General features: G+C 26.9%; 2 protein-coding genes across 5 annotated transcripts; one reads left to right on the forward strand and one right to left on the reverse strand.

The window, feature by feature from the left end:
* Positions 1-3,373: 3,373 nt before the first annotated feature.
* On the forward strand, positions 3,374-5,971 carry LOC101508162 (uncharacterized). 2 transcript variants are annotated; one of them, XR_012163502.1, is made up of 2 exons: positions 3,374-4,370; positions 5,432-5,569. XR_012163502.1 is itself a non-coding variant. In XM_012717546.3 (2 exons), the coding sequence occupies exons 1-2, from the start codon at positions 4,298-4,300 to the stop codon at positions 5,734-5,736; spliced, it is 378 nt and encodes a 125-aa protein (XP_012573000.1). In that variant the 5' UTR covers positions 3,405-4,297; the 3' UTR covers positions 5,737-5,971. The 2 variants fall into 2 exon arrangements, 1 of the variants encoding a protein (XP_012573000.1); XM_012717546.3 differs by having other exon boundaries at positions 3,405-4,370; positions 5,432-5,971.
* Positions 5,972-21,494: 15,523 nt separating this feature from the next.
* On the reverse strand, positions 21,495-24,951 carry LOC101507846 (trihelix transcription factor GT-3b). 3 transcript variants are annotated; one of them, XM_073369918.1, is made up of 3 exons: positions 24,389-24,951; positions 23,204-23,727; positions 21,495-21,835 (listed from the first exon to the last, which is right to left on the reverse strand). In XM_073369918.1, the coding sequence occupies exons 1-2, from the start codon at positions 24,695-24,697 to the stop codon at positions 23,206-23,208; spliced, it is 831 nt and encodes a 276-aa protein (XP_073226019.1). In that variant the 5' UTR covers positions 24,698-24,951; the 3' UTR covers positions 21,495-21,835; positions 23,204-23,205. The 3 variants fall into 3 exon arrangements, with proteins under 3 accessions (XP_073226019.1, XP_073226018.1, XP_004506754.1); XM_073369917.1 differs by having other exon boundaries at positions 21,496-21,817; positions 24,389-24,950; XM_004506697.4 differs by lacking the exon at positions 21,495-21,835 and having other exon boundaries at positions 23,016-23,727; positions 24,389-24,949.
* Between the last annotated feature and the right edge of the window lie 2,014 nt (positions 24,952-26,965).

Raw genomic sequence — 26,965 nt, forward strand, 5'->3', positions numbered from 1 at the left:
AAAGTGGAGGTACGTTGATGTCACCACCTAAAGCTTTATCACCAGAGTTCGTCATAATTTCTTAAACAAAATCGCAGGATATTTTCTCAAACACGGTTAAGTGCTCAGTCAAGAGATCGAGCTCTGATGCCAAGTGAAGGTGGGAAAAATATAAGAAAATGGAGTTTGAATTGTGTTTTAAAACTTTTTCTTTTTGATAAGTCGTTTTATAACTCTTTTAAGTAAAATGAAAACTTTAAAACAAAAGGAGGTAAAATAAAGAGAAAGAAAACAAGTGATTTTATCATAGTTCACCACCAATCATGTGGCTACGTCAAGTCCCTTCAACTTGAAGAATTTATCCACTAAAATCAAACTCATTTTTATCATCACCACTAGAGCATTTACTAATCGACCTAACTATATTCTAGTCTTCTCAAACTTATAACTTAGTATAGTCAAATTTTTGAGGAACTTCTATTATTGGACCAATGTACAAAGGATAAATGTCTCTTTTGTGTGTATATATCAAGATAACTCTATAATAGAGAATATGAAAATGTTACTTTTCAAATACAAGAAAACATTTATTTCTAGAAGGATTTTGAAAATAAGATCGTTGAGTATTTCTACAACATAATTGCTCAAGGAATTCACAATTTCTCTTCTCTTGTATTGTGTTCTTCTCTATTGTGCAATGAAGCATAAGTTTCCTTTTTATAGTATTGAATTTGATGTTGTTAATTTTTTGAGTGTTGCAGGAAAAGTTGCGCAAATCTAGTACATATTGTACTACAGGACAACTAGCATGAATTTTGAAAAAGATTTTCTTATTCTTTTTTCTACTTTACAATTTCTTCAAAAAATATATTGTTCACCAAGTCAGGATGATCCATTCAAGCGGATTGCAGGTAAAGTCGTTTAACGGGTCAAGTAGATGGGTTAGATCGAGTTATCAACCCTTGATTGAGCTGTTTTTCTTGAAGTTTTTTTGTCGATTTCAATTATTTTTTTAAGTAAAAAACTTATCATACATTTTTATGTTAGTTTCTGGTAAGTTTTTAACCTTTTATCCCTTGATTGGTCGGGTTCAGTTATGTGTGGGCTGAATTTTTGAACCCACAATTGACTCTAACAACCCACATTATCGTCTCTCGTCACTCGTTTGTACTCAACATGTTTAAAGCAACCCATTTTACTAAAAATATCACGCAATTATCATATTTGATTGGGAAGTCCAATATGATGACCTCTAGATTGGGGTAGAAGATATTTGTAGTAGACATTAAGTTTTATATCTATATAATTGATAGATAATATAATAATAAGGATTAAGTGTAGTTTGTGTCTCCTATTTTGTTAAATCCAAAATTTTAGTCTCTTTATTTTGTTCTCGCAATTTATGTCCTCTTATTTATGAAACTTTAGACATTTTATCCAATCTTTAATTTGACTTTTAATTTTAATGATGTAGCATAAAGTGATGGGAAACTCCTGTCATGTTAAACTTATTTTTAAATCACTTAAAATATTTATTATAAAAATTGAAATGTTTAATTTAGTTTTTAAAAAATAAAAGAACTTAAAATAAACAAAATAAAATAAAAAAGTAGACAATTTCAATAAAATATTTCCTTTTTCATTTTAAGTTTTGTTTTTTTTTAATTTTAATTTCTTTTATTTTTAAAAATTAAATTAAAAATTTTAATTTTACAATAAATATTTTAAGTAAGTAAAAAATATGTTTAATATGACATGAGTCTCACATCAATTTATTTAATTATCGTATCATTAAAATTAAAATCAAATTAAAAATTAAACATAATACTTAAAATTTTATAAATAAAAAAAAAACCAAAATTACAACAACTAAACTTATTTTTTTACATATTGAACTAAACAGGAGACTAAATCTACATTGAAACTTAGTAATAAATAATAGATGAGCTTAAGGGTTCCTCGAATTCATAGTGCCCATTTTAATTAGGCTTTGTATTAAATAAACAAACACAAGTTAGGCCAATACACGAACACAATCCTTGAAACCTACAAAGAAGTCAACAAAGTCGGTGCAATTCCTCCAAAGGAATAGTTACCATTCCTTCTTGGAAGGTGGACCACATAGCTTTCACAAACCTCAAAAGTCAACAACATCGGCAACACTTTGTTTCAAAATGGCAAAACACATCATTCACACATTTCAGTATCAAAAGACTTGGACCAAGTAAAAAAAAAAATCATAATCAAAAGACACATTTTCTTTTCGCTTCAATTATAAAAGATAACACTATTTTGGTACAAAAAAGACAACTGTATTTAAAAATATAATTTCACTTTTAGTGACTGTTGTTTTGTCATGGACAAAAATTATTAAACTTTGCGTCAAGTTATGATTTTCCCTATTTTTTCTATTTTTATTATTAAAATTTTAGAGTATAAATATAATAATGTGATATTTATGGATTCAGATATTTTATACATTTAAAATATTTTAAAATTATGATAATAAAAAAGGTTGAAGAAAAATAAATAAAAAAAGATTTTAACTCACTTGCATCCATTTCCGAAGTAACAATGTGTACTTTTAAAAAATTCCAACGTAATAATTTTGTCATCAAATAATCTTGCAATTTAACCTTTCAAGCAACATGATTATGCGGAATTGAAAAGTGGTAGATCAAAATTGCACGATTATGATTCTGCGCAATTGAAAAGTGATAGATCAAAATTGCATGATTGCGGTACATAAGAGACTGAAATTAAAAAATAGAGAAAATAATTTATGTTGAGCAAAGGAAAAATATTGAAGACTAAAATCACACTTGAAATGAATTGACCAAAATGTAAAACTTAATTTAAATTAAGCAAATTATTTATATTTAAAAAAATAACATTACGTGTTTATAAAGAGAGTAGGATAATTTGCTTAATTAATTTTTACGATTCGAGACAAATTTTTTTTCAATAGAGTAATTAAGGACACATAGATATAAATAAATAAGACAAAATATTCCTATTATAGGAAAAATGATTTGTTAATGATATATAACTTTATAAATTAAAAATAGCAAATGAATTAATAAAGGAATCAGACAAAAGATACCCATGATTATGATCCAGCTAAGAAGAAATTCTTTGGCAGAATACATAGAAGTGAGTCAGAAAGAAAATGAACTAGTCAATGCTTTTTCATCCAATAATGTACTAATCCGTACACCTTATCTTAACAAAATACAAAATAGCATCCTAATCTTCTTAATCAAGTGTGAACTCAAACCCCTCTTCTCACCCACCCTTTCTATTCTAAAATAATGACAATGACCCTTTTACTTTTCACATTGAAAAGTTGAAATTTTTCATAAAAAAATTGAAACTTTTAAAAAAATAAAAATTGAAACTTTATGACACCCTTTTTCTCTAATTTTTCAATCATCACATTGTCATTGACCATTGTCTTCTCTCACATTACAAGTTCCAATCTTTCTAAGTGAAACTTTCAATTTCAATTTGGAAACTTTGTTCATCATGTCTAAACAAGAAAATTCAAAACATGGTTGTTTCTCTAGTTTCTTAAAAGTACTTATTTGTGCTAAAAATGGAACTAGTCCACCAGTGTATCCATCTGAAAATGTTGAAGAAACAGAATCAATTCATAGCAAAAAAGATAAACTTTTTGATGATACTATTACTCCTGGTGTAGTTGCAAGGTTAATGGGGTTGGATTCACTTCCAAATACCAAAAGGGTCATCAAAGGAACAACCTTAGACACTGTTCCAAGAAGTAGATCGGTTAATTTTGTTGATTATTTGCTCGAGTTTGATCGAAACATGTCGAATCATCGCCGAGCGAAAACATCGGCATCTTTTCGAGAAGTTCCTTCAATTTTTCCAATGAAGAAAAGTGACCCTTTTGTTGTTATTGATGATAATATTTTAAAGGTTCAAGAAGGTAACTTGAGAAAAAAGAATAAGGAAATTGTGAGAGTGAAAAAGGAAAAAATTCAAGGGAAGAATAAGAAAATATCTAAGTTGAAAGATGAACCAAGAAGGTTCCCTTTATCTTCTTCTTCTTCTTCTAAGTATAAATCAAAGATTGGAAATTGTGGTAAAGGTAAAGAATTTTCAAGTGTAAAGAATTCTCAAAGTTGTAAGAGTTGTAATTGTAGTTATTATGGATATGGTGATGTTGGTTCAAGTTCAAGTTCAAATTCAATTTCTCCAATGCCAAATAGGCATAAGAAAGGGTTTGTTGAATCAAAAATGAAGAACAAGGTGAAAAAAAATTGTGTCACCAAAGAAGATTCAGAGAGAACATAACATGGAAAATCTTAGTCCAATTTCAGTTCTAGATGTCAATGATTATGCTTTTCTCTATGGAGCTGATTTTTCAGGTTTGTTCACTCAATCTCTTGTTGCAATATATTATTTTATTTAGTAAATGTATTATTGTCTTTGAATTATTGGGGTTGGGAAATTTTGTTTCTAAATATTTATATTTTTGAACTGAATTTATTTAGAGTGATTAATTTAGTGTCTAAAATGTTCAAGAGACTAATGTGATATAGGATTTTGAATTTAAAGGTATTTTAAATTTCATTCATTTTTATATCAAATTGTTTAATTTCTATAGTTTAACATTGACAAAATGAGTGATTATCTTCTTTTTTTTTTTTTTTACAAAACTTGTTTGCTGTTGGTTAAATAGAAGGATGTTGTTTCAAATGATATTATTAAATAAAATAAAATAAATTGGTATTTATTTTAAACTACAAAATATAAGATATTTGATTAGAGTGAAAAAATGATCTATCTGATCAACATTTTATCGGTTCTTGAAAACTATTTAATTTTATAATAATTATATATCAAAGTTAGTAAGTAGAAGTTAAAATCCTCTTAGTATCTACAACAGACACAATAATATTATTGATGTTGATTATTGGCTAAAAAATAGAGAAAATAAATATAAATTGAATTTTGACGTCGTTATATCGAATCTACATTGATTGTGCTATTGGTTTGGTCGTGATCAACATTCTAAATTTCAATTGCGAGTTTACTACATATTTTCATATTGCAAAAAAAAGTTGTTGACACGATCTAAATTACAATGGCGATAAGATTATAAAATTTTCAAAATTTATAATATTGTAACTGCAATTATGACTATAGCCGAAATTTAACACTAGATTGTAAGTAGGAAGTAGACTAATAGTATAAGCTTTTGTTACTTGTAGCAGTATTTCTTGTTTTTAGGGTTTTAAACTATTTTCTAGCATTTATCCATCATTACTACATTAATCACTCTCCACCAATTGTTAACCCATGATAGCATAGTGAGTACTTTTCTACACATAAATGTAGGATTTTGTTTTTGGTTACCACATAAATGTTTGATTAAAAACGCATTTAATTCAAAATTAATAACTGGTCCCTGCATATATGAATTTAGGTACAAGCACTTTGGCTTCAAAGTCAAAGAGGAAATCTAAATCTTTATTGGCAGTGTCCTTGAATCAAGATGATGAAGAGAAAGGAAGCAATAATAAAGGTTATGTCCACACTGACATCAACAGAGAAGCAGAGTATTACTCAGATTTGATGCTGAAGCTTCAAACTTTGGCAGAAGAAAGTATAAGGGAGTCAGATTTCACATCAAAGTTTATGTTTGAGGAAATTTGTTTGGTGTTTGAACAAACAATTTTCGACCATTTATTATTTGAGGTTGTTAATGAAGTTGTAGGATTATCTTCTTGAAAATATTGTCATATTTTGTCTCTAAAGCATATATAGAAAGAGTCTTTTGTTAGTTAGTATCGTTTACTATTTAATTATGTTTTATGAATTATTTAAATTATGTTACGTTAGTGTTCATGTGAGTTATACGATAGATTATTTTTACAAATAGTTTATTATAGATCGGTATTTTAAAAATTAGGCTTAATTGTAGATTTGATCTCTTGTTTTAGTTGAATTATGAAAATAGTCTCTTTATTTTATTTCTCAACAGTTTTAGTTCTCCAACAGAATTTTAGTTCAAAATTTGATAAAGTGACATTTTATAAAGTCACACCACACCATTTATGATAATTGATTTCAGGTACAATTGTTGCACAATGAGATCTTGAGGTATGATGTAATTTAAATAAACGCAAAAAAATGAAACTTCATCAAGTTTTAGACATTTGGGGAACCAAAACTGATAAGAAATAAAAGGGATGACTACTTTCACGATTTAGCTAAAATAGGGAGACCAAAACTGCAATTAAACCTAAAAATTATTAAAAGTTTTAATGATAGTCGACGATATTTTTCAAAAATAATAACTTATTATTCATTTCTCTTAATAGATAAGACGATAATCTGATTAATAGCAATTTAACATAAAATATATAATTATTTTATCTTATTTTTATCGAATCATTATCATTTATGTCACTATTTTAGTCATAAAAATAAATAATTATTAATGTCGACTTATAAAAAATACATCTATAATCTTTAAAGTTTTAATTATTTTTCAAATATAGATCTCCGATGAATGTGGCCCATGTTAAAAAATTTCATAAAGTTGATAGATAACATTGAGGACAAAACTCATAAATGGATTTGGTGATGAATGCGTCACATAATTACTAATTTGCTATACATTGATGCTAGAGTCAACTAATGTTTTGAACGACAAACATGTGGCGATTTCGATAATTCGATGTGATATATTTGCAACTCATTTTTGTATAAAATATGTCTCAAAATGCAAAATCAAAGATTTAAAATAAATTTTTCGTCTTGAAAAACAACAAGGCTTATTATTGGATTAATTTCGATTTCATTACAAGTCCTATATATTTTTTATTCATGCATTGTTTAATTTGTTCTGTCCCTCTCATAATATTTTGTGAAGCTCTGCCACTAAGTGTCTAGTCACAAATTAATGATCTTATGAAATTCATGTCAGCAAAATTCTTCATCAATAATTTTTATTGTTATATCATTTTTAAGGTTCAAATTTAAAATCTCTAAATAAATTAAAAAGATCAGTGTCATGTTATTCGTGTGTTATTAAGTAAAATTAAATATTTTTATTAGGTGAATTCTACTAGTGCCATGTTATTCATGTGTTATTAAGTAAAATTAAATATTTTTATTAGCTGAATTCTACTATAGACCACCTACATAAATGGTTTAAGATTTTAGTTCACTGTGAACTAATACTTCAAAATCCTAAAACAATTTAACCACAATTAATATTATTCTTTAAAAACAATTATTTAATTAATGTCGATTTAATATAAAATATATATGTATTTTTTTATTTGTTTATCAAATTAGTATAATTTAGATTTTTTATCTGTTATGAAAATAAAGATAATTATTAACATATATTTATACAAAATGTTTGTGATCGTGACTTAGCTTTTGGGTTGTAGCCTGGGTGGGTTTTAGTAAGCTAGCTTTCTGTCCTTGTGGGCTTTTTAGTAACGATGGTTGTTTTGACTTTGACTATCCTTATTTAGATAATTGTTCATCTCTTCTTCTTGATGTTCAATAACATATATATAAAAATATTATCGAACTGGGTCGTGTCTAGGACAAAACAAATAAATATTTAAATTAATTGATAAAATACTGATATTATTAAATTAAATATTACATTTAAATAAACAATATAAATATTTATTATTATTATGATTATTATTATTATTATTATTATTATTATTATTATTATTATTATTATTATTATTATTATTATTATAAAAAAAAGATAGATAGTGGTAATAGCCTAGTCCCATTGTTGGAGGTGTATAAAGGAAATTAATCTCTAATAACAATTGATAGAAACAATAGCCGTAAATAAAAACAGAAGTACTGTGTTCTCCAATTTTTACCACTCATTTTGATTTATTGAATTTGTTTATTTTAGTAGTATATTTTTTCAGCGTTGTTTGGAATTAGAAATATATAAGATTGATAATTATATTTTTCTTAAACAACCAATCTTATACTAATTTTATGTTAGTAATTATTAAAATCACGTCGAAGATCAAAATCGAACTTCTAATATCTTTATCATTTTATTTTTTAATTTATTTACTTCATTCATCAAATCAATCTTATATCTTCATACTATTATTTATGTTATATATAATATTTATAAAAAAATTACTTATTTTATTACTATTATTTTATACTGATTAAACTTTACAGAGATTAAAATAATATGCATAAATCTAATTATAAAAAAAATGCATATATATATATATATATATATTTATGAATAAAAAAAAAAACTAATATAGAATGATATAACCTCTATTAGTCACCAAAGAGTATTAGCTCTCTTTAGGTGGTTGTTTCTAGTAGGGTTTTTGTCGCTAAACTTATATAGTAAGCTATTTTGTAACGAATATAAAATATTTCTCCCACTTTTCAAATGTGATAAAAGAAGCTTACACGGTAAAAATCCTCACAACCTAGCTAGAGCATATGTCTCAAGGACATCCACGGTTGTTCTAACCATAATCTTTATTATATTAAAATTATCTATAGTTGGTTTGGACTTTGAACTTATGATTTAATTGAATTATGGACAATAGGAATAGTATGGGTCTAATGAGTCCTAGGACAATGGGGGTAAGCTAAAAAAAGTTTTACCAATTAGGAGCAGTCAATTTCACAAGCCCGTTAATTATTGATTTCAATCTACATATTGGAAGGGTCAAAATTTTATAGTTTTAAAAACCCTAAACATAAAAGTTCCTACAATTTTGTGGGTTTAGGTGGACCTATAGGCTCACTTTTCAAACAAAAAAAATTCAAAAATTTTATTTGATAAAATTTCGATTTTTTTTTTATAAAAAAAATTTACAATTTTTTTTTATTCGAGAAAAATAAATATAAAAAAATTTTCAAAAAAAATATTTTAATTAACAAAACATTGAGCCTATAAGTCCCCTCACTTGAGCCCACAAAAATAATGAAATAATGGGCTGGGACCTTAAAAAATTTATTTCAATAAAGAGCCTAATATTAGTGGCTTAGTATGAGATTTTGAAAATGAGTTTGGGACTTTAGAACTTTATTGACAGCTGTATTACCAATATCTCTCAAATGCTTCTTAGTGAAGTCGTAGTAATTGCTTAAAAATCCTTGTTTAAATGCTCACAACACCGTAATGCTTGATTCTTAACTTGGAAGATCTCAAAAGGGTATGACGAGAAACAAAATTTATGGAAGCTATAGAGAGTGTGGGATAAAGGGTGTAAAAATTAGAAAAAGGTGAAAAACAGGGTGGATTAACCATTATTTATAGTTTTTGGTTACATGTTTTTGCTTAGCAAGACATGAAAGTCTATGATCTTCTAGTTTCTAGTTTTGCTCCACTGAGATCATGCCACATGTCCATAGATAACACAAGCTTGACATGTGGAGCTTGCAACCAACAATTTTGACATATATGAGCTGACATCTTTCACATGGCGTGAAAAAATTTCGTTTATCGAATTTAGATGCACTTAAAGTATTAGGTCTGTCAACTCAAATTAACATTTACTTAACCAACAAGTAATTGACTTAATCACTAAGTAATCCTCCTTTTAACTGTAAGCCAATAATAATACACCCCATTCAATCCTAATACAATACAAGCTTATATCTATGATAAACTAGGTGTTACATTGATGGTAATGGGGATTGGTGTAATCAAGCTTTTGAGGCCTTATAAAGAATAGTAATGGGGACGAGTTGTCGAGCTTCTTTAGTTTTTGTGGCATCGCTACTTGTTTGGTGGCAAAGTTTTATGTCATTCTTCATGGTTTACTAATAGCTTACAATGTTGGTCACATGAATATTATTCTTAAGTCTAATTCTATATGGTGGCTATTGATTTAATCATGTTTGAATGTTGATTCCCTTCATCTATATGTTCCATTTATTATATAAATTTCTTTGATCCGTCATCAAAATTGAGTTGGTTCTTTCACTCTCTCAAGGTAATGAAAGTGTCGATTAGCTAGCTAAACAATTCTTCTTCATAAGATGTTTTCTAGTATACGATCAACTGCATCACATTCTCCTTATTGATGCTATAGGAGTTACTCGTTTAAGATTATAGTTTTATTTTGTTGTGCTTATTTTGTCTTTCTTCTCGATAAAAAAACCGTTCATCAAAATATCTCTTAAGTGTTATCGAAATCAATAAAAAATAGTAATTTAATTAAATAGTTTTTTGTTGCATCAATACAAACATTAAATCTATAATATTTTGATGTTAAATTTAAAAAATGATTAAACTAATCCATATTATTTTTCAATTTAACAGACTAAATTACTTTTTAAAAAATAAAAAATTAATCGATTCTTATAATTCTAACGACTAAAATGCTTATTTAGCAGGTACTAAGTTCCTTGTTTTTATTCTTTATAATTTCTTATCCTAAGTAGCTTATTTGATTGTTTTCTAAAGATACAAGTTCAGTTTCAAAGAATAATTTGGACAGCACTTTTTTTATTTTAAACAATGTTCTTTCGCAATGTTCCAAACGTTTAGACACTTATTAAATTAGCGGATGTTTTAACTATTACAACAACAAACTTTGCAATACGAATATATAATAGTTGAAAGAATTTGAAAACTGAACAAAAATTACTCTAGCTAATTACAAATTTTCGTTTAATAATATTTATAGAAATAGATGAAAAGAAGAAAAAATTTGAAAATTGAAAAAAATCATTCTACTTGCAAAGTTCACTCTACTTACAAAAATATTATTTTAATTGATATTTTATAATTTCAGTGATATATTTATTGTTTATAAAATTGAAGAATTAATTTTATCAATACTTACAATTTTAAGGAATAATTTGTCTATTCATTGTTTATTTATTTATTGTTCATTTTTCAATTCAAACCATTATAAAAAATCGGAAGGAATAATACGTGTGAACTGAGAATGGAATGATGATATAGACAAAGCTTAGTTGAAATAAATTGAAGTTTAGTTGGCACAAGTTAGTAACTACATCTATGGTCAAAATAGAAATAATGGGTGAGTTATTTGCAAATCTATCTTTTTTTTTTAGCGTATATATATGCAAATCTTTCTACTATCAACGTGGTTAGTTTACATTCGGTAAAAATAATGGTTAATTTTCATTTTTTTTATTAAAAAAATAATATTTATTAATTTAAATCGTAGAATACGGTGATACAATACAAATTTAAATTTGTTAAAAATATAAAGAATGAATATAAGAACAAATTAACAAAATTTAAATTAATATTGTAAAACACTAACATAACTTATAAATATGACAAATTTAAGTGTCTGAAATATTTATATTTTTTGATATCTAACGTTGACACTTCAAATTCAATTATTGAAATATGTAACAATTAAAACTATTCTATCAAACTAAACTAAAATATACATAACACCAATATAGAAAAACATATCTAAGTCTTATCTAAGTCTTGTAATCTCTTGATTCATTTTGCTTATAAAAGAAAGGGTAAATTACATTTGTGGTCCTTTAACTTAATCTCAGGTAACGTTTTAGTCCTTTATCTTTTTTATTTTTTTTCCCGATTTAGTCCTTTATTCCTAACAATATCAAATAAAGTATGAAAATATGAGTTTATTTGAAGATTTGCGTTACGAATTTGATGAAATTTGTATTATATTGAAGAATATAATTAATTTTATGAGTTTTGATTGAATTTTTTTTTTGAATTTTGATATAAAAAAGGATAACATTGTTGAAATTTTAAAACATAAAATATCAAATTGTCACTTAAAATTAAAATAAAGGACTAAGTCGGTAAAAAAAAAGATAAAAAACTAAAACGTTACCTGAGATTAAGTTAAAGAACCACAAATGTAATTTAGCCTAAAAGAAATAGTCATAAACCACCACTTTCATTATTGAGAAAGAAAAAACCTAAGGCTTAGACAGACTGCTCGAGAAATTCTAACATTCATTGGTCAGTTTTTAAAATGGTGTCAAGATTTTATTCCAAACAGCCATAAAATTGTAGAATGATGAACACATTCACAATGTCCAGTCTTAATTAAATTAGCCACAATATTAATAATATTAATGTAGGCTTTGCAATCAATTCAAATTTAATCAAAAAGATAATAATTCAATTCAATTCAGTTCTTAGAAAAAAAAATTCCACTCAATATTGTAAAAATCTTGTTCGTGGGTAATATTAAATACCTCTATAAATAAGAATTCATTGAGCTTGAAGGATTTTTCCAACCGGCAAATACTCGAGACTTAATTTGTTTAATTTTATTTTGACATAACTACACCGCAGTCCCTTAAATTAATTTCAAGTAACACTTAAATTTTTTTTTTTCTCAATTTGGTATTTTATTTAATTTTAAGTAATAATTTGATCGTTTATGTCTTTAAATGTCAACAATGTTATTTTTTTTATATAAAAATTAATCAAAATTTTCAAACAACTCATAAAATTATCATCTTCAATATAATGCAAATTTAATCAAATTCATAAATCAAATATTCAAATAAATTTATATTTTTATTCTTTATTTGATGAATTTGATGTTGTTAGAAATGGAAATATGATGAGTTTATTTAAATATTTGAGTTATGTATTTGATTAATATATGAATTTTCTTGAAATTTGTATTGAATTTTATGTTTTTTTTTTGTTTGAAATTTTTGATGAATTTCTAAGGATAATATTGTTGACATTTTAAGATATAAATGATTAAATTGTTATTAAAATTAAATAAAAGACTAAATCAAAAATAAAAAGATAAATGACTGAAATATTACATGAAACTAAATTAAGGGACTGCAGAAACAATTATGCCTTTTATTTAAAAAAACATTAGCCACAACATTGTTATTATTACTATTATTATATTTTTTTTGTGAAAATCCACTATTATATTACATTAATAATTTAATTTGATCAAAAAATTTGTACTGTGCATTACCAAAAAAAAGAATAAGTACTGTGCATGTGCACCATTAATCATGTGTACCTCGACATTCCGTCATTATATCTCACATTCATACATGAGACTAAAAAGTAAAAACTATTTCTAGCTTCCATTAATTTGAGCTTTCTCACGTGAACAGGTCAATGTCAATAACTATTAAATTGAGACTTACCAAGCATGCATTCAAAGCCGAATCAGCCGTCAAAATCCTCATAAATCATGATACAAAACAATAGAAATCTTCAAAAGACATCTGTTAAGAATGCAAAAGTTGATAATTTTTTTGGAATTTATGTAATTTATATTTAGGAATTGTAAAAAATGTGATGTGATTTTTCTACTCAAAATTACTTCTTAATTATTTATTTATTTATTTATTTATTTTATTAATAAGTATTTTTTGAAAATTTGTTTAGGAATGTGAATAATTCAGATGGACCGACAGAGGCCTATGACTTAACCTACGTTAGACTTTTTTCCTTCTAAATAGATAAGACCAATGCTTTTAAAAAAAAGCCTATTTAGTTAAAAAGGTCAGACTATATTCCACATAATAAGCCTTTTAGGCCGACCTTTTTTATGTATATATTCAACTTTTAGTAATTTACACATATTAACCTTATTTAGTTTTTGACATATTTAAATGTAATTATTAAATATAATTTAAATATGATGTATATAAAGTCATAATCTTCAATATGTGATGTTAAATATCAAAATAAAACTTATTTTCATTGACATATTAATTCGTTAATTTATTTATTGATATGTTTGAATACTTATTCAAAAATGTTAAAATAAAATAGGTCAGACTTCTATCAAGGCTAGACTCAGGCTAAAAAGTAAGTCTATGACAAGCCACAAGTCAGGCTCAAGCTTAGCAAAGTCTAGCTTGTCCCAGTCTGTCTATTCACATCCCTAATTATGAATTAATACTTGAAAAATAGTTTAAATTTCAATGTCCACAAACGTCGTCTCTTAAAAATTAACATTAATGACCGTCTTCATTTTCATGATTGAGATAATGACTTTAGATGTTTCTGTTTCGATAAAAATAAATATATATATCATATTGAATCGATATCAACCAGGTCAATATTTTTTCTATAAGGACAAAAAGGATCATGAACTATTACTTCTTAAGAGTATCATTAACCATCGTTATAATTTATGATTTTTAAGTACTGATCCACAATTGGATTACTTATGAAGGTGGTCCACTGTAGAACTAACAATATTGTATTTTGCATTTCACAAATAAATGTAACAAATCCCTAAATAAAAGGCCAATGAGACACTGACTAACATATTTAGTTACTAGTCAACTCATATTCAGTTTAGCCATTCTATAGTTTGTTAACTTTTTCTTTTGTATTCTCTTGGCAGATATTTTGTTAATATAGGTTATGAAATAAACAAAAAGTTAACAAATTATAAAATAGTTAAATTGAATGTGAGCTAACTACTAAGTGAATCCTCCATGAGAATCGAATCCGATACTTGAGAGATAAGTACCACCGTTCACACATTCTCACTACCAATTGATCTAATCAATTGATATTGAGAATGTGTGGACGGTGGTACTTATCTCCTAGATATCGGATTCATTTCTCATGAAAGAAAAAATCTTGTTATCTCTTATGGAGAAGAAAGAGAGACGAGAATCAAAATTAGTAAATCCTAATTGGATATTAGACACGGTAGCCATATACCACATTTGTTTTTGTGTGGCCTGTGTGCAAAATAGTCATGATCATTGACTTTCCATCTTGATTGATGTGCAATACAAGGAAGGAAGGAAGGATGGTTTGGCTAGACAATTGGATAATCTCTATTACTTGGAGGTGAACAACAAATTAGGTTCTATTTATAGATTAGTTATTACTGTTGACAATTAAAAACCCTATTTTTCGTGCAATCCTTTGGCATTTGTGGCTAGACCACTTATCTCATGATAACATGTTAGTGTTGAGCAGAAACTATGTTTATGTATCAACTGCTGAACATGTGATGTTTTTCATATGTCAAGGTAGAAAAAGTTGCCATTTCCTATTAGTAATACTAATGCCTAGATATTTTTGACATGATTCATCATGATATTTGGTTGAAGTTGTTGAAAAACACAAGAAATGGGATTGAATTGTAGTTTTGTTGTTTTTTATAATTATCTTAGTTGCTTAAGTATTTGAAATGATGAGATTTTTGGAATTTTTATGTTAAATGTGTGTTGGTAATTAATGTGATATTTTCTTTGATATTTGACTAATGTTAAATGTGTACATATTTATATTTATTAATTCTAACTATATCTTATTTTAATTATTTGTATTAAAAATAAATATATATATATATATATTGAGATATTTGTAATATTGTGATTGATTTTCTTTATTTTTATATTCTTGTTATGGCATATATGTTTATATTAATTAATTCTAACTATATCTTATTTTAATTATTTGTATTAAAAATAAATATATATATATATATATTGAGATATTTGTAATATTGTGATTGATTTTCTTTATTTTTATATTCTTGTTATGGCATGGTGATTTTATACATATTTATTGTAATTTAGTAATTAATATAAAGTGTTCATGTTATATTTATTTATTTTATTATTTTGCTTCTTCTCTAAAGATTGTTTTAATGTGAGTATTTTGAAAAATAATATTTTAATAATTGTGATAATAATTATAGTATGACTAAGGTTTTTAACATTACTAATATATATTTTTAAAAGATTGGTTTTATATTTATTTTGTAAAATATTAATAATATTTTTAAAATAAAATTATATTTAAATATGTGTTAAAGATTAGTTTTGGTAACTATAGATTTTATTTTAAAAAAGTAAAAAAATAAATAAAATATGTTTTATGTTATATATTATCCTTATGTAAGTGATAGAAAGAATTTTGAATAGCTAATTGAAAGGAAAAAAAAGACAAAGAAAAAGAAAAAGAAAAATATAGGCGGCTTGTGTAGCCGTGCAAACACAAACAAAAGTAGGATTCAAACTGGGCACCAAATTTCTCGGCAGCCATTGGAGAAGAAAAATTGGTTTTGGTGATCCACAGTAATTTAGGAAAACTTTTTTCAATTTTGCCTCAAATTTAGTATAATGTTTCTCTATGAGATATGCTATAACATTCTTCTTTTCTCCATATTTTTAGCCTTTTTTTATTTTCTCTCAAAAATATTTAACTTATTCATTTATGAAATCTATTATTTTGTATCGTTATTTTTTACCGGAAATCTGATTTAAGTGAAATCAACGTTAAAACGACTAAGTGAATAATAGCTACATTATCCACTGAATTTGTTTTCTAACTTGGGTTAATTTTCCATCACCCAATTTCGAAATTGACCTTTTAGACCATGTTTTCATATTTTCTTTTTGACGTTTACATATAAAGTGTCTAGTTTGATCGATCAAAGGACGAGGGTCAATGAAACAAATAATTTTTTCTTGTAGACTCAAATTAATGTGTGAAAGTATTGAAATAAGATAAGGGGTGAAAAAACGTTTAAATTTATGAGTATAATATTATGTGAAATGAACGGGAAAACTGTATTTTCCAACAACTCATCTAGAACTCACTATGCACGGCGGTAGACCTATTTAGTAATAATTGAACTAATATGAAAATCTCAGGGCTTGTAAGATTAAATATGGATTATAAAATTTTATAAGGTGGTGTATGATTTAAATTCTACAAATGGTGTGGTATATGTGGAAAAAGTTTAGGTTTTTATGTTTTATGTGTTGAACTTTTTATTTTTATGGTATATGTGAGAAAGTTTGAATTTCTACGTCGCATATGATGAAAGTTTTAATTTTATATGCATCTGATGAAAGTTTAAATTTTTATGATACTTTTGATAAATATATGATTTCATGATAAGTGTGGTGAAAATTTTGATATTTGTTATAGTTGTTTACAAATATATGATTTTCATGATATGTGTTGTGAAAGCTTTGATCGTTGTGATAGTTGCTTATGAATATATGATTTTCATAATATGTGAGGTCAAAACTTTAATCTTTATGATGGTTGTTTATGAATATTTGATTTCCATGATAAGAACGTGTGTTGTATGGTCTTAGTGATATTTGAATGAAGTGATAGTTTTGTATTAGTGATTTTTGAAGCATTTGACATGATCTTAGTGAACTGTGTGAGAATATTTGATTTTGATAATTCATCATCATGTCTTGGCATATACTTCTTCGTGGAAGTTGCCTTTGTGACAAGTTTATTTTTTCCATTGATATGCGTGAGTTTCTGTGTGGAAGTTACCTTAGTAAGAAGTGTTATATATGAATCATATAGTTTTTAGGAGCATGCATAACATTGCACTATCATGTTATAACTTTGTTGTGATTAATGTCTATCTAATGTGATAATAATTTCTCTTAGATGATTTGATGGTATAATGAGATATTGATTTTCCTTAAGGGATTTTGCAGTTATAATATGATATTATTTCCATGAATATTTTAATATTCTGTGATGTGTTTGATATGACTTTATGTTGATTATTTGCATGTTCTCCTTACTTATATTATACTATCAACATGATTTTGAAATTCACCCAATTCGTTGTTTGTATGTGCACTTTTGTTAAAACGCATTTCAGGTTGTTAGTTTGTGATCCATGCTTTAATAGGTGATATCGGTTGGGAACCTTCTATTGTATTTTTTTGAGTCTTGAGCTGAAATATGTATTTATAAATTTATTGACAATCAAGTATTATCTTGTAATTAATTATGTTTTTTGACTATGGTGTTAATGATGTATTTTGCAAAAAATGAGTAGTTTACTCTATTTTATTGTTCAAATAAGGGAATCTAATATTGTTTTGATTAGCAATGTGTATTTGTGTCAATGTGATACTTTAAACTATTATTTTAATTTTTTCAATGAAATTTGAATACTCTGTTATTTAAGTGATTTTCACTCCGCTTGCAAATTTGCTTATGAAAAATATTTTTAAAATGTTACTATTAAAGTACATTGGTTTAGAGTGTCATAATAGTCGATGACTTAATCCACTATTTAAAGAGTAGCATACAACTATAATTTACTCTACCTCTTCAGGCTTTGAGTATTTTTCTTATGTCTCTCCAAGCAGTTACCATTAGCATCCTTCTCAACTTTCTGGCAAGTTGCCATTGAGATTCATAAATATTGTTATACCTTTTTAGGTACCTCTTATGGATGAAATAGTTGTTGCCTCTATCGGGCTGATTTACATCAATTCCAATTTATATTTGAATTGGCACAATTTGCCTCTAGGATTTTCACTCATTGAGAGACTATTACATTTCAAGTCTTATATCAATTCAAGTGTATAAAAGCAAAAACATATCAGGTAAGACAAACAAGTACATAAAAAAATTGTAGAGCACCTGAACCAATGACAAATAAGAATGATTTAGCAAGTATATTCTTATTTTTGTCTTACTGGAGTTTTCTAGAGCTTTTTTTTCAAATGATCTTCTTACTAGATGTAGAGTTAGCTTGATTCTGATAATTCTTTCTTCTAAATCAAAAGTTGCAATCTTTTGTTTTAGTGCTTTGATTTTGTAGTTGCGAGTCTCAAGTGATGAATCAAACAAGCTATACACCAGAGTCAAAGACCTTCTTCTAGAGTAGGTAGAGGAGTAATTTCAGACCTTGCAATTAGAGGATTTCCAAAGTAACTCCTTTTTGGTTTGATATTTCCAAGAGTTTGACCGGATGATGATATATTTAAGCATGTTTGTTATATAGACTTCTCTAATGGAAGAGTAAGAGGATGATCTTCCATGAGAGAGTTTTGATCATTCACAAGTTGTTAAGGCTTCTTCGAAGATCATTCCAATATTATATTGATGCTTCTTCTTCCAAGAGGATGATGATCATATGATTGATTCTTATTGATCTACCCATTCAAATCATGATTGAACTTTATCTGGTATTTAACCAAGGACACTTATGTGTATCCTCCAACGTTTGTTTCGATGTAAAACTCGACTTGTTTCCATTCAACCTTCAAAATTCGTATTTTTGAGTGAGATGTTGTATTACTAACCATTTCTTCTAATGAATTACTTGCACATTTGAACATGCCCTTATAGATCATTGAAGTTTTAATAAACTTCTCCCTGTTTGGTTAGTTTTATATTGTTGAAATGCATTATAATGTTTCCATTATTTTCACTAACAATGTTGTCGTATCAACTAATACTTCTACCTTATTAAAGCATAAAAGTTTTGTCCAGTTTATCATTGAAGAGTTTTAAGAAGCACAACTAGAAAACAAAATCAAAATAAGAAAATTTTCATAACATATTTAAATAGATCTTTGAGAAGAAAAGAAAGAAAGGAGTTTCAATTTGCTCTTGAAAACTAATCACATGATGAGATATTTTCTTAGATAATTTTGAACTAAGATGATATCTCTCATACATATATGATTTTGAGATGTTTACTCTGCTCGAAGGACACAATGAAAATCTATTTTCATTTTTGTTCTTGTGTTTGAGCATTCATTTATCTCAGTACATAGATTTTGTTTTACTACTCAAAATATCTTTGATGAGTGATTACAGAAAATCTTTTTTAAGAAATGACTTTGGTAAAAAGATGAAATTGTCTTTTGAGAAATAGATGTTTTGCTAATGTATTTTTATCTATTTTCATATAGCCATTACAATATTCAGTAAACAAATTTTGTCAATCCAGGTTTTAAAAGAAATTTTAAAAATAAGAATTTCAAGAAAACGTGAAAATGGGATTGACAAAAAAACATACGCAAATTCAAACCATTTAATTGGCATTTCCATAAGTAAAGAATCTTTACTCTTACATGGTAAAGTGCTCAATCAAGAGACTGAGCTCTAATACCAATTGAAGGTGTTGGAAAACATAAGAAAGAAAGAGTTTGACTTGTATTTTGTTATTTCTGAAAATTATTTTAGGTGTTTTACCAATAAGATATATTCTTTATCAAATCATTCAACTTTTGATTATGACCAGTGAAGTAAAATCAAGTTAATCATAAATAACTTAGATTGAAATAGCAGAGAGAGAAGGGGACACATGGATTTTGATACTAGTTTACAACAGACTGTTACTACATCTAATCATCCCCTTATAAATATATTTTGCCTCAGTATTATTTACTTACCTCTTCAGGTTGAGTATTTTTGTATGCCTCTCTAGGAAATTACAATTAGCATCCTTCTCAACTTTCTAGAAAGTTGCTATTGAGGTTCATAAGTACTATTATACCTTTCCAGGTAGTTCTTACAGATGAAAAAGTTGTTGTCACTATCGGACTGATTTACATCAGTTTTAGTTTGTGTCTGAATTGACACAAAATCAACTTCTAGGATTCTAATTCTCATTGAGAGAATATTACATTGCAAGTCTTATATCAGTTCATATGTATAGAACACTTTACTGATTTACATCAATTCTAGTAAATCTCTATTGAGAGAATTTTCATTCATTCTTTTCTTTTGATTTGTTCTAGACTTTTACAAAAATTCTTCTTAACACATTACCTCTGTCATTCTCTCAACCACTTTTTCATATTGACCGATTTCTACGTAAATGTTGAGAAATATATCCGTTGAGAATGTCGTTGGAGATCTTGAATTAGTGTTTAAGGTAAATCAACCTTTAAGACATATTCATATATATATATATATATATATATATATATATATATATATATATATATATATATATATTTTATTCTGTGTATCTTTAATTAAATAAAACTCTAAGACATATATATATATATATATATATATATATATATATATATATATATATATATATATCTTTATAATTAATTCAGTGTATCTTGAATTAAGAAAACATATCTCAGAGGTTGTCACCATTAGAGGAAGTCACACGCTTTTTTAATCAGAGGATAAGTCCCTCTTTGACGAGCATGGGATGTTGGAATGTTGGCCTCTTGTGAGAGTGTTTCCTTTATCAGAGTATTGATTTGAAGTGTTTACCAGAATTATGAAACACATAATAATCAAAGTGAGCGTGTAATAACAGATTCATGGAGGTGCGTTATGGTGCTTTTAACATAGTCAGTCACAACTTTAATAGATTTTTTAGAGTTATCGTGCACTTGATTAGCTAGCCATCTTCTTTGTTCATTTGAGGATTTAACTTGTACCAAAATATTATACTATATTAGAGGCTTTATATTGAACTTTCTTCTTTTGCTCTTAGAGTAAGATGATTACCAGAGATCTTTAGTTAGAAGCAAATAATCACTGTATGGTTCTTTTCCTTTGTTATCAAATGGTCAATAATTGACTCAGACTATATTTGATGATTATTGATATATTATGATTTACTCTATTTGTAGACATAATTACCTGTTTATTATGTGTTAAAAAGATTTAGATCATTATTATCTTTAATTTACTCATAATATATGCTACCTTAAAATATATAGTCATTAATATAAATATTTGTCTTCTAACTTAGTATGCACATTAATCAAATAGAAGGGTTGAAAGAAGGCACCAATACATTTTGAACATCAGAGTACTAATATTTCAGTCCAAGCTACCAAAACAATATTGGTCTTACTCTATTATCCATGTTGTCTTTTTGATGAATAGGATTTTCACTAGTATTTTGTGAAACAAATCTTCCTATGAGGTCTTTTATTGAAAGTGCTCTTATCTCAGTAGTTTGAAGGTTTTAGGATGCTTGTCCTATGCATCCACCTTGGCTAGTAACATACTCAAATTTGAACCAAAAGTGCTCGCAACTGTGCCATTTTATTTAGGATATTTAATTTAACCGAGAATCATTTTATTGCTCATCTGAAAAAGCACAATATACTGTTAAATTAAATTACAGTGAGAACATAAATTATTTTAATTTGTATATGTATAGTAGAAATCAAATTATATAAATAAAACTGTAATTATAATTATAAGCTAATATTTTTAGTATTTTTAATTATTTCTCCGTAAAAAAAATACTACTTTTTCCAGAGAAAAAGAAAAGCATTGATTACAAGTCTCCAATTCTCTAATGTCAAATATGACCGTTTGCTTAATCTAACAATTAAGAGATTAATTTTGTCCACCATTAAATTAACTAATTAAGAGAAAAATGAACTATATAACAATTGATATAAAATGCACTTTATTTAGTTATTCTAATTTGACTAACAAAGTTGTATTTAATATTAACCAACTTGTAAATACCTACATTTAACAAACTCCAACCATATCTAATAAATCTCCAATTATATCTACCAATCATGGTAAGTTAAAAATGTTAATTAAAATTTTGAACTTGAGATAATACAGTTCAAGATAAATAAAATACAATTTCAAGAATCCACAACACTCACCCAATAATAAAGCAAAAATATACAAGTGGCTGAAGATTGAAATTTTATATGTAATAATTTAAGATCATATCTTTAAGATAAATCACGACTCTCATTGAGAAGCATGGTAGATACCAACAAACAAAAATATTAAACTAAAAAAAAAATGAACTTTAAAATTGATCGAAATAGAAATATTTTTATTACAATACAAACAAAATTTAAATAATTACTTCATACAATTGGGGCAAAATACACTTTATATAGAGATCCTAACTAAACTATTGAACTTTAACTAATTTTTATAATTAATATTAAATAACTTATAACTACATTTGACAACCTCTAATTATATATATGATAAATCTCTAATTATATCTAACAACTCACTAACCTACGTACCATCAAATTGTAAGTTAGAACTTCAAATATTCCATGTTAAAAAAAGTAGGAGGAAACAGTAATATTTAGTAGCACAAATTGGCATAATCTTAGTTAAATTTGCCAACAAATTAAGAATTCCAAGAACAAATTTAAACTACACCCTCCAACTGATTTCAAATATAAACCAAAATAAAATTAAAGAAAATAACATATTTAATCTAATTTAATCTAATTTTTAAATTAAATAGATCGATTTTCTTCGACTTTAGATTGACTTGTATTTAAAATCGAACTAATATTTTAAACCACACACCTTATATATATTAGTACTCTAAAACTAGAGTACTATATCCAAAATTTTAAATTGTAATTAAAATGCAACTCCAATTCACATTATCCAAATCTACCCTAAACTCTTACAATCTACAAAATATCTATTTAAGATATGAAATCATAATTGAAAAAAACTGGAGTCTATCTATACCTCTATTGTCTTTCTAACTTGTTTAACAGAGCTCTTATTAAAGCATCTCTCTTCTCAGCTCTAGCTTCTTCTCTAATCATCCTTTGTTCTTCCCTTTCTCTCCATCTTTGTTCCATCAATATCCTCTCATTCTCCAACACTTCCATTTGTTGCCTCCATTCCATTTCCCTCAACCTCCTTTCATTCTCTCTAGCTTCAAATGATTCCATCCACTGTGCTTCAATTTGTAGCATTTGCCTCATGAAATCATCCAAAATTTCCTTCAAATTGTTGTTGCTAACGCCGCCACTTTCGCTAACTGTCTTAGCTTTTTTCTTCTTTCTATTGCTACCCTTTTGAGATACTGTCTCATTCTCTTCGTTGTCATCTTCGTCATCGGTCGAAATCTCTGTCGCCTTTTTCTTCGATCCATCTTCGGCTTCCGCCCACAACATTCTCTGCATCCTTGCTGTGAAAATTGCTTGAAGTTCATTGTAAAATGGAAATTGATGTCTCAACACTTCTGTGTCCATTGTTTCACATCCCTTCACATTTCAAATATACAAGCAACACTTTTAATAGCATATATAAAAAATCAATATTGAAGCTTGCAACAAAAATTTTCAACTTTAGTATATACATCAAGGTAAATTCTAGGGTGGACCATCTTGATTGGCGGTCATCGTGGACCGACGACGCAATGATTAAATATCACTGGAAATTCTATCGACGATTATAGACACTTCGCAAGTGTTTGAAACAATATTCAAAAGAATCCAAACTTATTGCCAAAAAAATCCTCTATGATAAAGGAGGAAGAATGTTTATCCTTGTGCCAATTATTTTAGAAAAATAAATAGTGGCTCATAATAAAATATAAAATAAAAAACAATAATATTTTTGGTAATTAAAGTTCACAATGATAAATACTACAAATATACTGGGATTCACAGTAAATTTAAAAAAATCACAGTGACAGTAAAATTTCAACTTTAAAGTGTAACTTTTACTAAAACCGTTGTCGTCTATAGTTTATTTTAGTAAGCAAAATTGTGATTTTGTTATATAACTATATATCTAATCTACACTAATATAAAGGAATTGAGATCTATTTTAAGGGTTAATCTCTAAAAAATAAATTTTTTTATGACCGATGATCAGAGATCAAACCTTAAACTAAATATATGGAAAAAAATTTGAATATACCTTATAGCGGGTAACAAGGTTTTTCCACTTGCACTTACACTGTTCTGCACTTCTATAATAACCATTTTCTTTCATATGGTTAGCGATAACTTCCCACAATTGTTTGTTCCTTTTAGTCTCCATGAAAGCTTGATCTAGTTCTCCTCTTAACATAAGAAACACCTTTGTCTCTTCGATGCTCCATTGAGGGAATCTATCAGAAACATCAACATTAACCGTATTGATATTCTGATGAATATTTTGTTGTTGTTGTTGCTGCTGTTGCTGTTGTCGCCTTTGGTTTTTGTGATGAAATTGATGACCCTCCATTCAAATTGAATGAAGAAAATAAGAAAATATTATACAATAGTGACCAAGAATGCTTTTGAGTTCTAGAAAGAAAGAAAAAAAGGTAATCTCTGATTACACGGAAAAGGATGAGTTTTTTTCTATGAGAAAGTAAAAGAAAGATTTTATATGTTAGTAGTGTGAACACATGATGCAGTTGTGATGTGAATGGATTGAGAAGGAAAAAGAGAGATTTGCTTTACAAGGAAATGTTTTATGTCTCTAGAAAATATTACACATGGAAGCACCATAGTAGTAATATAAATTTCTTAATGAACAAGTTATATTTAATCATATTCATCCCTCTATTGTAAGAATCATATGAAATTAAATTAATGATATAAAAGATATATTTGAAATTCAATGAATAATATTAAAGATATTTATTCAATAACAATTCAAGATAAGGAGATAATTTTCTCTTATTTAATCTCTATAATTAAAAGTGATACAAGTTTGATCTCTATAAAAAAAAAATATACAAGTGATTGATAATTTCTACTTTTACTCTTTGAAAATTATTATTTTTTCTTTAGAAAAAGTTATGCAATCCCTAATTTCTTATAAAATAAATACATCCTCTACTTCAAAACTGCTTCATTTTAAAAAAATAATATATTTTACCTTTTCAATACCCTCTGCATAGAATTATTTATTCACATCATAATCAAAATTATAAAAATACAATAAAATCCTATACGCATTAGTGTATTAAAAAACGGATAGAGAGACATATGTGGATCCGCTAGTACTTGATAATTATAATTAAAAATATTTTGAAATATTTAATTATGTTTTAAAGATTAAATTAATATGGTTTTATAATTTTATATACCGAATTGAATATATACACAATATTTTGTAGATCTTATCCCCTATCATTTTCGTGTATTTTATTTTGTTTTATTATTATATTTAATTTAATTTACTTGTCACAGACTCACAGTAGTTTCGCTTATTCTAATCTGTCTACGCGGAAACTTTGTTCCCTGTCTCTCTCTCTCTCTATCGTACTACTTTCTGTTTAGCGTTCCCATTGCTTGCTTCGTGCATCGTCACGCTGACCAATGCTGGCACATTTATTCTTCTTGACCATTTTCAAAACATTACTTGGATGGAAAGTTTGCTTCTTATTCTTTCCAAATTCCTAATATTTCGTATTTATTTAAAAATAAAATAAAATAAAATTTATCTTAAAATAATCACTTTTTGCATTTTTAATATGGTGAATGTATTATTTTTAAGAGAATATTTTATTATTTGTTTTAACAAATATCCCAAAGAAACTTGTTAACTTTTTTCTTAATTATTTATTGCAACTAAAATTTTTCAAATATGTAAGTTACCGGCCATCCAATTACACTCCCAACCAAAATCTATTTAGAATTATCTAAAAAAGTTACTACATCTTCTCTTCTCTGTGTATATAAATGGTTGATTTCTTTGTTCAATGTCGAAAATTAAGAAAGATAATTTTCACATTAAATTTGATAATGATATACGTTATTATTAAAAGAAATAAGTAGTTGATATTTTAATTCTTAACTTTTAATTAGAAATATTTTGTGAAAAACTAATTAATGATTCTTGTAATTTGAGGAAGATTTTATATAAAAGAACAAAGATTTTACGGGGTCTTATATAAAAGACATATACGTAGTACATTTAATGATCTTCCTAGTAATCATTTTCTTGTTATACTGAAAAATATTCATAGTACTATTCCATAGAAACATTCGAGGTTGTATTTGTTGGGTTTTGGGCTCCCTTCCTATGTGGAGAAAGGCCCAATATGTGCAAGTCCATGTGTCTCACTTATCCAAGTGGAGAGAGGTCAGATTAGTGGGCGTGTAAGAGCTGAATTCAGAGAGAGAGACAAAGAGAAAAGTGAGAGAGGAAGAGTAAACCCTATTTTCGCATAAAACAGAGCAGCTGCACTAAATTCACGATTTCTCCTTCATTCACCGTCGGATCGGGCTGAAATTTGGACAGCAGGTTCGTGACTCGTGGTACTTCATTCTGACCGTTTGGATCGTCAATCAGAGGTCTGAGGTGGGAGAAATTGAACTCGGACAGCAGCAGTTTTTCTAGTTTTTTTTGCTGAACTTTGTTCTCAATTTCATGTTTGTTTTCTCATTGTGTTGGCTGATTGTTGTGCTGGTTACCTTGCTGTTTTTGGCTGGTTACTGAGCACGAATTTGTGCCATATTAGAAACTCTCTTGTACCCATATTTTGATCATAGTGGAGCT

This window comes from Cicer arietinum, chromosome 6, assembly GCF_000331145.2.
Source record: "Cicer arietinum cultivar CDC Frontier isolate Library 1 chromosome 6, Cicar.CDCFrontier_v2.0, whole genome shotgun sequence".
NCBI classification, from domain to species: Eukaryota; Viridiplantae; Streptophyta; class Magnoliopsida; order Fabales; family Fabaceae; genus Cicer; species Cicer arietinum.

Coding starts and splice junctions, on each gene's coding strand:
- LOC101508162 (XM_012717546.3), top strand. CDS start 4,298: ATGGAAAATCTTAGTCCAATTTCAGTTCTAGATGTCAATGATTATGCT. Junction 4,371..5,431: donor CTATGGAGCTGATTTTTCAG/GTTTGTTCACTC, acceptor ATATGAATTTAG/GTACAAGCACTTTGGCTTCA.
- LOC101507846 (XM_073369918.1), bottom strand. CDS start 24,697: ATGGAGGGTCATCAATTTCATCACAAAAACCAAAGGCGACAACAGCAA. Junction 23,728..24,388: donor ACCTTGTTACCCGCTATAAG/GTATATTCAAAT, acceptor TGAAATGTGAAG/GGATGTGAAACAATGGACAC.